This window comes from Microcaecilia unicolor, chromosome 3 (genome assembly GCF_901765095.1).
Source record: "Microcaecilia unicolor chromosome 3, aMicUni1.1, whole genome shotgun sequence".
NCBI lineage: Eukaryota > Metazoa > Chordata > Amphibia > Gymnophiona > Siphonopidae > Microcaecilia > Microcaecilia unicolor.
The window spans coordinates 278,224,830-278,237,204 of NC_044033.1; the positions used below are offsets into that span (position 1 = coordinate 278,224,830).

Sequence of the window (12,375 nt, forward strand, 5' to 3'; positions counted from 1 at the left end):
CCAAAAACCGCAACCCGCCGCGGGCAAAAATTTCCTGCGGCGGGTCGCGGAAAACCGCCCAATTGGGCGGTAAAACCGCCCACCTGGCAACACTGCCGGCAGCACATGACCACATATAGGGAGGCAAAAGGATTGCTCTCTATCTCCACCTGCTGGTAGATGGACACAACCCACCAGTCTATGGATTGATCAGCATGATGATATGGAAACTCTCCTTTCATTGGGGCCCACGGAATCACATCTTCACCTTTCACTTTTGACCTAGGCACAGGAGAAAAAAAAAAAGATTTTAAATGCTCCCAGGTTTTTCAACAAAATTCATGTTTAATGTGGGATATAACTGCAGTAAGTAAATAAACAGATAAATAGAAACCTCCAAATGACACACTGAATGCAGTTTATAACATTACTATTCTACCTATGAAGTTATTCCGTTATTATACTTCCTCTATGTACATCCATATACTGCACAAGCTGGCATATTTGAAAATATAGATGAGATTAAATTAAAAAGCTACCAATAAGAACGACAACGTGGATGCAGCAACTTTGTTTTGAGTGCACGGAGAACGACGGCTGCACGCTGCAGGAGGCGGTCGGGGGAAGGGAAACATAGACCAACCTAAGTTGCTTCAACGTTTTCACGTCATGCCGTCTTTGTGGCCGGGACGGCGCTTTCGCTGCTTTCCGCACGTGACACGTGACATTGAAAGTTCGTGGTAGTAGCGTGTGACGTCAGAAGCCGGTACTGGCGGAACTCAGTGGCTCTATAGGCTTTTCTTTTATTTGAGAAGCGCCTTCAACTGGAACCGGTCTGTGAGTATAAAAATAAAATGATTCAATAGAAACACTTTGAATTTGAGGCAAAGGGAAGGATTGAGGTTAAAGGAGGACCTACAGGCCAGGGGGACGGTGTAAAAGCCAGATCCCCGGGATCTTCCGGATCCAAGTACGACCTGAAGACTGTATGGCAATGACGGCCGCGAGGGGGAGTGGAAACAGAGATTAACCAAATTGGCTTCCTTGCTTACAGTGGACTAGATAGGCTTACTTCCACTCTTGTCTTTTAAACCTCCTTGCAGCAGCTCATAGGAGCAGATGATCAAAAGCCCTGCGCTGTTCCAAACAACGCCCTAAAAATAGCGCCGGGACAGCGCAGGGCTTTTCTGCATCGATGATCAAAGATAATGCATGCAAATCTAAGCAGCGCTATTATTTTTGATTATCAGTTTAAAGTGCGGGAGAATTGTGCCGACCATGTGCTCAGCACAATCCTCCCGCACTTGTTTGACAGGTCTGGGCTGACAAACGCCCAAACCTGTCAAACAGTATGCCGAACAACGAGGCCGCCGCCGCCGCGCAAACCGTCTCCCACCCTCCCGCCCAGCGACGGGGGGGGGGGGGGGGGGCTGGAGATCCGGTGGGTCTCCAGCATCCTCACCCCCCCCGAACCCACTGAAATCCTTAAAGTGGCCGCCTCCCGGAAAACGCTGTCCTACCCTCCCACCCAGCGACGGGGGGGGGGGGGGCTGGAGGATCGGTAGGTCTTGTATAATTATGGTACAGCCCCCCAAACCCCCAGAAATCGTTGATTGGCCGCCTCTCCCACACTGTGATCCATTGACATGGGGGGTGGGGGCTGGAGGTCGCTCCCTTACATGGTCTCTAGCCCCGCCCAGTGCATCCCAGGATGCAGTGGGCGGGGCTGGGCACCGCCATTTTGGGCGTCGACTGACTGGAAGAGGAGGGAGGCAGGCAGGCTGCGTCCCTCCTCAAACAAAAGGTAGGGGGGCCGGGAGGGGGTTGTCACGACACCACACCACGGACTACCATGGAATCTAAGGACAACGCTGGGGGGGAGGAGTTGGGGTGGGCTGGAGGTCCACCGGACCTCCAGCCCCCCCCCACCCCGTCGATGGATCACAGTGTGGGAGAGGCGGCCAATCAACGATTTCTGGGGGTTTGGGGGGCTGGAGACCTACCGATCCTCCAGCCCCCCCCCCCCCCCGGTCGCTGGGTGGGAGGATAGGACAGCGTTTTTCGGGAGGCGGCCACTTAAGGATTTCTGTGGGTTCGGGGGTGCTGGAGACCCACCGGATCTCCAGCCCTCCGTGAACATGGGGGGTGGGGGATCGTCGGGGGGGGGGGGGACCGGAGGTTGTTTTAGTCAGGAGATTTGGTGTGAGAGAATAGGGGGGGAGGAGATGTGGGAGGGGGGGTCTAGTTCCTTGTCATTATCGCTTGGCTGGTTGTTATGTGGATGGGTACATAGTTTAGGTTGGATCATTTGGGTAAGCTTGTTTGAAAAGGTGGGTTTTCAGCAGTTTCTGAAAGGTAAGGTGATCGTTGATTGCTCGAATAGATCTTGGTAGGGCGTTCCAGAGTTGGCTGCCTATGACAGACAAGTTGGATGCATAGTAGTTTTGATCAAATTGCTTTCTCAGGTACGGACCTTATTGAGTCGTCGCACTCCCCGAGTGTGGGACTATGTTCAGCTCCTCGGTTCCATGACGGAGACCTTGGAGGTCATTCCATGGGCAAGGGCTCACATGCGGCCTCTTCAGAATTTTCTTTTGAGGAGATGGTCGCCAACGTCGCTGTATTATCCCTCCCGCTTTGGTCTTATGGCCTGGCTATTGAGAGGCGGCAGCTGAGGAAGAAGGGATTTTCATGACCAGTCATTGCCACTCCTTTGGGGGCACGGGAGCAGTCTGCTTCAGCAGCGTACGCGCAGTGTGGAAAGCTTTCTTGGCGTGGTGTGCTTTGCATGCTGAATTGCTTTTCGAGCAGACATTCCGGTTATTCTGGAGTTCCTTCAGGATGGTCTTCAAAAGGGATTGGCATATAATTCCCTTCAAGTGCAGGTGGCCTTGCTAGCTTGTTTTAGGGGCAAACTGGACAGTTCCTCTTTAGCAGGTCACTCTGATGTGGTCGGCTTCGGCCTCCTCTGCAGCAGCTGTGCCCGGCATGGCATTTGAATGTGGTACTGCGAGCCCTCCAGGCCCCACTGTTTGAGCCATTGAATAAGGTTTCTGAGAAGGATCTAACACTTAAGACAGTGTTTTGGTGGCCATTGCTTCGGCTAGGAGGATTTCTGAAATTCAGGTTTTGTCTTGCAGAGATCCTTTTTTGCAGTTTTCTGAAGCAGGGGTGTTGATTCGGACAGTGCCGTCGTTTCTACCTAAAGTGGTTCCGGCTTTCCATGTCAATCAGGCGGTTTATCTTCTGTCTTTTCGAAGAGAGGATTATCCGGGGGAGTTTGCCTCGCTACGTTTCCTGGACGTGCGGAGAGCCTTGTTTCGGTACTTGCAGATCTCTAAAGAGTTTCAGCGCTCCAATCATCTCTTTGTGCTCTTGTCGGGATCGAAAAGAGGTGAGGCGGCTTCTAAGGCTTCCATTGCTGGCTGGATTAGGGAAACCATTGGAGCGGCATATCTGCTACAAGGGCGGGCGTCTCCAGTGGCCCTGAAGGTGCATTCTACTCGGGCACAGGCGGCTTCTTGGGCGGAGGCGTCGGCCTTATCTCTGGAGAGATTTGTTGGGCGGCTACTTGGGCGTCCGTCATACTTTTGCAAAGCATTACAGGCTAGATGTGTCTGCGAGTTTTGGGCGGGAGTGTTGGCACGGGGAGCGTTGGCTTCCCACCCTACTTAAGGAATGCTTTGGTACATCCCATTAGTTCCTGGATTCATCTGCTGCAAGTGACAAGGAAGGTAAAATTATTTCTTACCTAATAATTTTCTTTCCTTTAACGCAGCAGATGAATCCAGGATCCCTCCCTAGTTCAGCCGATGTTTTTTTCATTTTCCCGCGCAGTGTGGCTATTTTTCTTTCCGGGTTCTCTTTTGCAGAGTTCAGACAGATATGGGAACACGGAAAGGATTCCGATTTCTGGATCAAGTTGCAGTTATTTTGAAGTTCTTATTTGGTTCTCTGTTTTTCATAGTGAGGATGGTTTCTGGTTGTTATTGGTTTCATATTTTTGGCCTTGGCAAATGCTTACGAATGACATACTAACTGAGGAAAGAGCTGGCCGTCTGACATCACTGCCTTTAGTTTGTTTATCTCTATCTCTACCTGCTGGTAGGTGGACTTAACCCACTAGTTCCTGGATTCATCTGCTGCGTTAAAGGAAAGAAAATTATCAGGTAAGACATAATTTTACATTAATGTTGTGAGGAATCATGTTAGAACTGTTCTGTATATGTACATAGCTAATTTTCCATTCCAGTTACGGAGATAATTGGCTGTTTTCTGTATTTATGGCTGGTTGCTCGCTTTTTCAATGGATTGGCTCTACTGCTTTAAGAATCTCCAGTGGCACCCATAATTGAATCATTGTCAAGTGGTGTAGGACTGGAGAAGGATGAACTAATCACTTCTGTTTCTTAAAATTGGTCTTCTAGGGTGAACAGGCATCAAAAGATTCTTGTGAAGAGGCTTTATCACATAATTGTACTGAAAGATGGTTCTCAATGGCGTGAAGGCTGTGTTTTTTGACCTGGACAACACACTGATTGATACAATAGGGGCCAACAAGAAGGCAATCCAGGAGGTAACACTATTTCCCTGCTTGTTTTTGATTGGGACGTTGCAGTTGCAAGCAAAAGAAAAGTAGAGAACCTGAAGAATTTGTGCAAGATTGTGTGGAAGAACAGTAGCACACGTTTGAATATGTGAGCAACTTGGCCGCATGAATTGGCCCATCCCTCTCCCACATGCAACACAAATTTTTTGTTTGCTTTAGGAATGTAAACTTGGTCAGATCGATTATTTAAAAGTGTTTGTGGCACCAATACTATAAATGTTTTTCTTAAAATCCATGGCAAAATTATTGGCAAAATGGCAAAAATTGGGCATCCTGAATTGGCTCACCCTAACACAAACCAGGCCCCTTTTATAAGTTAAGTGGTGATGTTGAGCTGCTGAACATATACACTTAAGTGCCAACAGATAAATGGCAGGTCTAACTTTAAACATATAACTCTTATGTTTTTAAGTTATTGCTGCTGAAAATACATATAATTTTAAACGGTTAGGCTATACAGTGCCCTGAAGTCTTTGCTCTCTTTAATATTTTTCACATTCTGCTGTATAAAAATTACAATTCAGGGGGAAAACCCTTTGAATGCATTTTGATCTACACATCATAGTGTACACTACAGAGTTTCATGGGGACAGAAATCTTACCCGTCCCCACCTGTCACCGCTGGAATCTTACCCATCCCCACTCGTCCCCACTGGAATCTTACTCATTCCCATCCAGCCCCACAAGAATTTAATGGTACATAAAAATAAATTTGTTGGGTTCTCTGTCTCTCTCTGGGTTCGAGCCGCAGCACTGCAGACAAGGAAGGAACAGAAGTTGGAACTTGGAACACTCTGGTGTGCACATGTAAGATTTGTCTCTGATTCACTGGCACTGTGTGGTGAGAGGTTGCCACGTGCATGCACCAGTAGGTCAGGTGCCATCTGATGCTTGTGCCTGTGTCAGAGCTGAGGTCTGTGCATCAGCCCAGGACCAGAGAGGATTAATAGTAACATAGTAAGTGACAGCAGATAAAAATCTGAACGGTCCAGGCTGCCCAATAGTCACACTCATTATCAATTCATAATTAAATCAGCAATGAACGTGATATTATATACTTGATTATGGTCTTTCTTTGTCATTTCTGGGACATAGACCATAGAAGTCCACCTGGCTCTATCCTTATGTTCCAACTGCTGGAGTTGGCATCGAAGCCCACTCCAGCCTATTTGTCTTCTCATTTGTAGGCAACAGACTGTAAAAGTCTGTCCAGCACTGTCCTCGTGTTCCAGCCACTAAAGTTGCTGTCTAAGCCCTTTCCAGCCCATCCTAAACCAGATTGCCATATATGAGACACAGACCATACAAGTCTGCCTGGTATCGGCCCTAGTTCATCACAGCTGGAGTCACCATCTAAGCGTCACTCAACACATCCACACACATGCAGACATTTAAGTTTAGGTTTTTTTATAACTTCCATTTTCTAATTAGAGATCCTCTGTGTTCATCCCATGCCTTTTTGAATTCCGGCACTATTTGTGTCTCTACTACCTCCTTAATGGAGACTTTCCGCATCTGTGCTGTTAAAGCAAGAAGGAGGAGGAGACAGCACTCAAAGAACTTGGCACTTGGTAAGTGAGAGGCTGGCACAAGTGCAGCGTACACTTCCATGGGAGCCCTGCAGGAACGGCTTCCATCCCCATGGGAACCCCACAGGAATGGCTTCCGGCCCCGCGGGAACCCCTTTCCCATGCAGATCTCTACTTTACACCAGTACTTCTCAACCATTTTTATTTTGAGGCACGCTTTCAAGCTCACCTGATCCTAGTGTGACAACAAACCAAATTTTGCAAAGTTGTCGTATTGGCTAGTCATTGGACACTGGCCATATGACTGTGAATTCCAGAAAATGTACTTTTTAAACTAAAATGTGCAGTATTAAAAAGCCTAAAACATAGGGACCAGGGCAGGATTTAATATATGAAGCAGTAAAACAAACTGTCCCTTTCTCTGTCCCCACATGCACACTGGTAGCCTGTCCATCTGCCTTTCTCTCGCCAAACAGTCACCTTTCTGCTCTCTCCTCACACACATACACATTCTACAGTCAACTTGTCCCACCTCATTCTGCACCCCCCCCCCCCCCCACACACACCTACAACCACACACGTGCATGCACACACACAGAGCCTGACCTCTTTGCACCAAACACAAACCTCTGCTTTCTGTCTCTGCCCCCCAGACTACACACACACAGCTAGCATGTCCCTCAGAACCAACACATCCGTTTCTCTTTTCCTTCCCCTGCTAACTTTTTTTCCTCACCAGGTTCCCACACAGGCAGCACTGCCTTTTTCACCATAAAACTTGCCTCACAGTACAAGGCATGTTATGAAGTTTATACAACTGTACAAAAAAGTCACTCAGGGCTTAATACAGGCATGGTAGATTTACTCTTAACTTAAAAAACAAGGACCCCTGCTGACGTGACATGAATGCTTATATTCCATGAAACCTATCAGCTCGACACGGATTACAAACAAGAGAACAAGGAACAACCCAGAGAATAATACATCAAAACACTACTTAGAGGCGTATTTTCAAAGCACTTATACTTATAAAGTTCTGCAGAACTTTATAAGTCTAAGTGCTTTGAAAATGACGCCCCTTAGAGAAGCTTAACTTGGATATTTCTGAAAGAGACAAGTTTTCAGGTGTTTCATATAACGCAAATAAATCAATAGGTTTCTAAGTTCTTTCAGGAGGCAGTTCCAAAAACTAGCAGACAATTTTAAAACATAATTTTAAAAGTGTTCCAATAATGAACCCCTTTGGAAGAGAGGAAATTCAATACAAGAGGATCTTGTAGTTTTGACAGTATTTCTGCAGTAGGATGGATGATAAGAGAACACATGTAATAGGGTCCTATTATACCAGGATTAAGTTCAAATCTGTATAAATATGTAACCAGTGAGCTTTTAATTGGGAGGTGTTGCACTCTCATATTTGCCCACAAAATAAACCAACCTCAAGGCTGTATTCTGCAATGTTTGCAACCTTCTCAGTAGAAACGAATTGTAACCCACATACAGTGAGTTGCAATAATCTAGCTGGCTTAAGATTAATGCTTGCATCAGAAGTTTAAATTGAAGAGATTCAAAGCAACTATGGATCTGGCACAAGTGTCTTTAAACAGATTTTTTTTTTTTTTTGACAAGATGAGTGATATGCTTTTCAAATGAAAAAGTGCTATCCAATATCATTCCCAGGACCTTCATTTCCAAAACCAAAGGAAAGTCAGTCATGTTAATATTCAGACTCTGATGCCATGGCGATTGAAATTGAGGAGTGGCATTGAAAAACTTGGTCTTATGTACATTCAGTTTTAGCCTTTCGCCTGGCACCCATTTCTCTACAATATTAACACAACGTTCCGCATGTGTTCTAATGTCAAATGTGGGACCAGGGATGGGGAGCAACAGAGTCACATCATCTGTATAAATAAAATATTCTATCCCATTTCTTATACTCTGCCAAGAGAAAATAACATCACATTATATAAAATGGGTGACAAGGGGATCCTTGGGGTATTCCACATCTGTTTGACCAAGGCACAGAAAAAAGCATTGTTCATCTTTACAGTATAACCATGTGAAATCAGGAAACCTTTAAACCAATTCAACACTGTATCTGCAATACCAGTTTCTTGAAGTAGATATAATAAAGATGATGGTCCACAACATCAGATGCTACAGCTAGGTCACATTGGACCAGTAGGACTTGGCACTCTTTACTCAACCACACCTTAGCCATAGCTACTAAAGAACACAGAACAGTTTCCGGGCTATGGTTTCCTCTAAATCCAGATTGAGAAGGGTGCAAGATTAAATGATCTACGTAACTAACCAATTGAACAGTCACTATGACCTCCATGTTCATAGCAAACAAAAGGGATTGAAGCAACAGGACGATAATTGGACATGAGAGAGAGGTTCCTTGATGAATCTTTCAGGACTGGAGGTAAGACAATGTGGCCTAAGTATTCGGGAAATATTCCTTGCTGGAGACCAAAATTTAGCCACTTCGTTAACCAATCTAAAAAACAACCCCCCCCCCCCAAAAAAAAAAGAAACCCCAAAACAAAACCGATGGAGTTTTAAATAGATATGCTGGACAAATGCCAAGATGGCATTGAGATGAAGAATACTTCAGAAAACTCTTTAACACTATCAATATCTACAATTGAGAATGAATTCCAAATTCAATCCACTGGCACTGCACTAGTGTATGAGTCAGCAGGATTGGGAGTAGACAATCAGGGATAAAACATTTACTGGTGGAAGGGCAGTCCTAATTTTGTCTTGAAAAAATTGGTCAGTTTCTGAGCTAAAGGTACACTCGCATTACCCTGTCTAGTAAGATCCGAGACATTAGTTAATGATTTAACTACTTTAAAAGAGCTTTTGAATCCAAGGCCACCATTCCAACCAAATGGGAATAATGTTTTCGGAAGGATTTTAAGGCTGACTTATAGATACTAATCTGCCTCCTCCAGTTTAGTCTATCCTGCACTTTTCTACTTTTCCAACCATATCCTCTCCAGTTTCCTACTCTTTAAACCATGGAGCAAAAGTCTTCTTCTTCTGATCTTGTTTTATTTATAGGAGCTTGCTGATCTAAATATTGAGTACTCTGCATTGGTTCTATAAGTCCCATTGCTCAAATAACTCTCCTATCATCTAATGCCTTGTTGATTCCAACTGAAAAGGTTAACACTTCCTAGCAAGATGGTTGTTTAGAGTTCTTTATTCATAATCAATGTAATGAAGAAGCTTCATAGAAAAGACACAGACTATTCAAATTGGTTATCTTTCATGAACTTCTTACCTTCCAGAGGGGAACATAGTTTTATATGAGCAATCCTTTGTTCAAACAACTTACATCAGAAGGTCTGCTAACAATCAGTCATATACATAAGCACTGCCACGCTGGGAAAAAGACCAAAGGTCCATCAAGCCCAGCACTCCGTCTCTGACAGTGGCCAATCCAGGCCCCAAGAACCTGGCAAAATCCCAAAATTTAATAACGATCAATGGACTTTTCCTTCAGGAATCTGTCCAGACCCCCTTTAAACTCAGCAAGGCCAGCTGCCGTCACTACCTCTCCGGCAATGAGTTCCAGAGTCTAACCACGCGCTGAGTAAAGAAAATCTTTCTCCAATTTGTTTTAAACCTACCACATTCTAATTTCATCTTGTGTCCCCTATTCTATTATTGTTAGAAAGCGTAAACAAACGCTTCACATCTGTCCGCTCTACCCCACTCAAATTTTGTAGACCTCTATCATATCACCCCTCAGCTGCCTTTTCTCCAGGCTAAAGAGTCCTAGCCTTCTTAACCTCTCCTCATAAGGTAGTCGTCCCATCCCTTTATCATTTTCGTCGCCCTTCTCTGCACCTTCTCCAATTCCTTTATATCTTTTTTTGAGATGAGGCGACCAGAACTGAACACAATACTCCAGGTGCGGTTGCACCATGGAGCAATATAACGGCATTATAACATCCTCATGCTTGTTTTCCATCCCTTTTCTAATAATACTCAATATTCTGTTCGCTTTCTTGGCTGCCGTAGCACATTGAGCGGAAGATTTCAACGTCCTATCCACGATGACTCCCAGATCCCTTTCTTGATCTGTAACTCCTAAAGTGGAACCTTGCATGACACAGCCGTAATTCGGGTTCCTCCTTCCCACGTGCATCACTTTGCACTTGTCAACGTTGAACTTCATCTGCCAATTCCCCAGTCTCACGAGGTCCTCTTGTAATCTTTCACACTCCTCCCGCGACGAGACGACCCTGGATAACTTTGTGTCATCTGCAAATTTAATTACCTCACTAGTTACTCCCATCTCAAGGTCATTTATAAATATGTTAATCAAAAGATTCAATAAGTCAACAAGAATACATAGAAATAAAATATAAATTGATAGATGGGATACAGATGGTCAGTTTCAGGACTATGAAATATAGTGTTTTCTTAACTATAAACAAGTCATTTTGAAAATTGGAAGTCAAGAAAAGAAACATCTCTCATTTGAGCTTATCTTCTGGTGCCTGGGGTCTTTCAAACCCCCAAGAGCAATCAATCTACATAGATACGGTCCTTCCTGAGGTCATGGTGAAGGCAGAGAAGAGAAAGTTAGTCTTAGCATTTTCTACTATTAAATGAGGGTTATTTTTTCCTTAAAATTTTAATCTTAAAAATTAACTATTCATTCACCAAATTCACACCTTGTTGACAGATAACCAAAAAAACGGCGGGGTGATTGTTAGGTAGAATAAAACGGATTGATATTTTTTTTGTATGCTTAATAAACATTTCCATCTTAAAGTAAAAAGTCTAATTTATAACAATCAGACCAAACTACTGAGGACCAAACCGTGTCATTAATTTGCCCATTAATAACATGGGAGAAAAAAATTAAATGGCCTTTCTCATGGGTTATTGAAGGTAAAGGTTGGACAAATCCCACTGAATTCAGAAAATTAAATAATTCTTGAAATACTTCAATTCCTACATGCTCCAAATGTAAATTTATATTTCCTAACAGGACACTGACATCACAATCTATAACTTCACAAGTAATAAAATTGTAAAATGATTGCTCCACAGATGACCAGGAGCCTGGGGAATGATAAAACAGAATAAATTTTACTTTTCCCTCTAAGGATCGGTCATTAACTTCAACTGAAATTGCTTCTAACTCTTTAGATTTTAGCTCATTACACATAGATATCTTGAAAAAAATCCCTGTATTAAAAAACAGCTAAACCTCATCCTTTCTGATTGTCACAAGGAAGGTGCAAAGTTTATATCCTAATGGACAAAGATCCTTTATAACTGGATCATCCTGGAATTGTATTGTAACCAAGTTTCAGTTAAATCCAGGATGGCATTCACTCACTCAGTCTCTAATAATAGTTACCTTGTTACAAATAGAACAGTCATTGAGATATGAATAGGGTATAGGAAGATAGTCAATACGTTCTGATGTTGAAATAGGTACCTTAACTAAGTTTGACTTCACATTAGGCTTACACAAATGCATCGTTTTATGAAAAGGAGATCTCCTAGCGCTAATAACGTTGATAGAGCGGGGAAGAATGGCCCCACAATCGTTCAAGGCAGTGCACTATATATTACAGTGGACCCAAGAGCATCAGTATATCTATTGGAGAAAACTGAACAAGCTAAATTACTACATATCACTAAATTGAAAATTCTTGCTAACAGAATACATGGCCTTAATCACACACAGAAAATACAAACACCAAATAGAGGATAAGTGGCTGCAAACTAGAAATAGAAATTAACCTGAAATCCCAAGAAGCCAGACCTTCCATTTAGTACAACACCAGAGAAACAGAAAGGGATAGATTTCCCCCTGTATGAAGATACTAAATGTTGGGGAAGATGTTGGGAGGGGGTTGCAAGCAGGAATTGGTGGGCTTTGGGGTCCCCTCACATATTTTTGCCATGGATCTACCAGCTCTGGTAGTTTTTACATTTAAAAAAACTGACACATTCTAATCACTAAATAGAAAATAAAATTTATATTGTATTGGTTCCAGGCTCTGGTTTCTACTTTTCTCTGTCTCCTCTTAACTGCCTTGTCAGGGTCTCCTGTCCATTTGACATTTCTTCTCTCTCCATATCTATCATTCATTTTACCTCTATGACCCTATCCCTGTACCTATCTCCCCCTACCACCATGTTCAGCATCTTCCCCCAGTGTCCAGTATCACCCCTGCTCCTTCTTACTATTCTCTCTCCATGTCCATTGCTTCT

General features: G+C 43.7%; 1 protein-coding gene across 1 annotated transcript in view; it reads left to right on the forward strand.

Moving 5' to 3' along the window:
• The first annotated feature begins 733 nt into the window (after positions 1–733).
• The window catches only part of NANP (N-acetylneuraminic acid phosphatase), a 31,302-nt gene continuing 19,660 nt past the window's right edge, over positions 734–12,375 (forward strand). The window contains exons 1-2 of the mRNA XM_030195446.1: positions 734–816; positions 4,407–4,555. Coding sequence (XP_030051306.1) covers positions 4,466–4,555 — 90 coding nt within the window. The 5' untranslated portion in view covers positions 734–816; positions 4,407–4,465. The remainder of the gene's footprint in view (positions 817–4,406; positions 4,556–12,375) is intronic.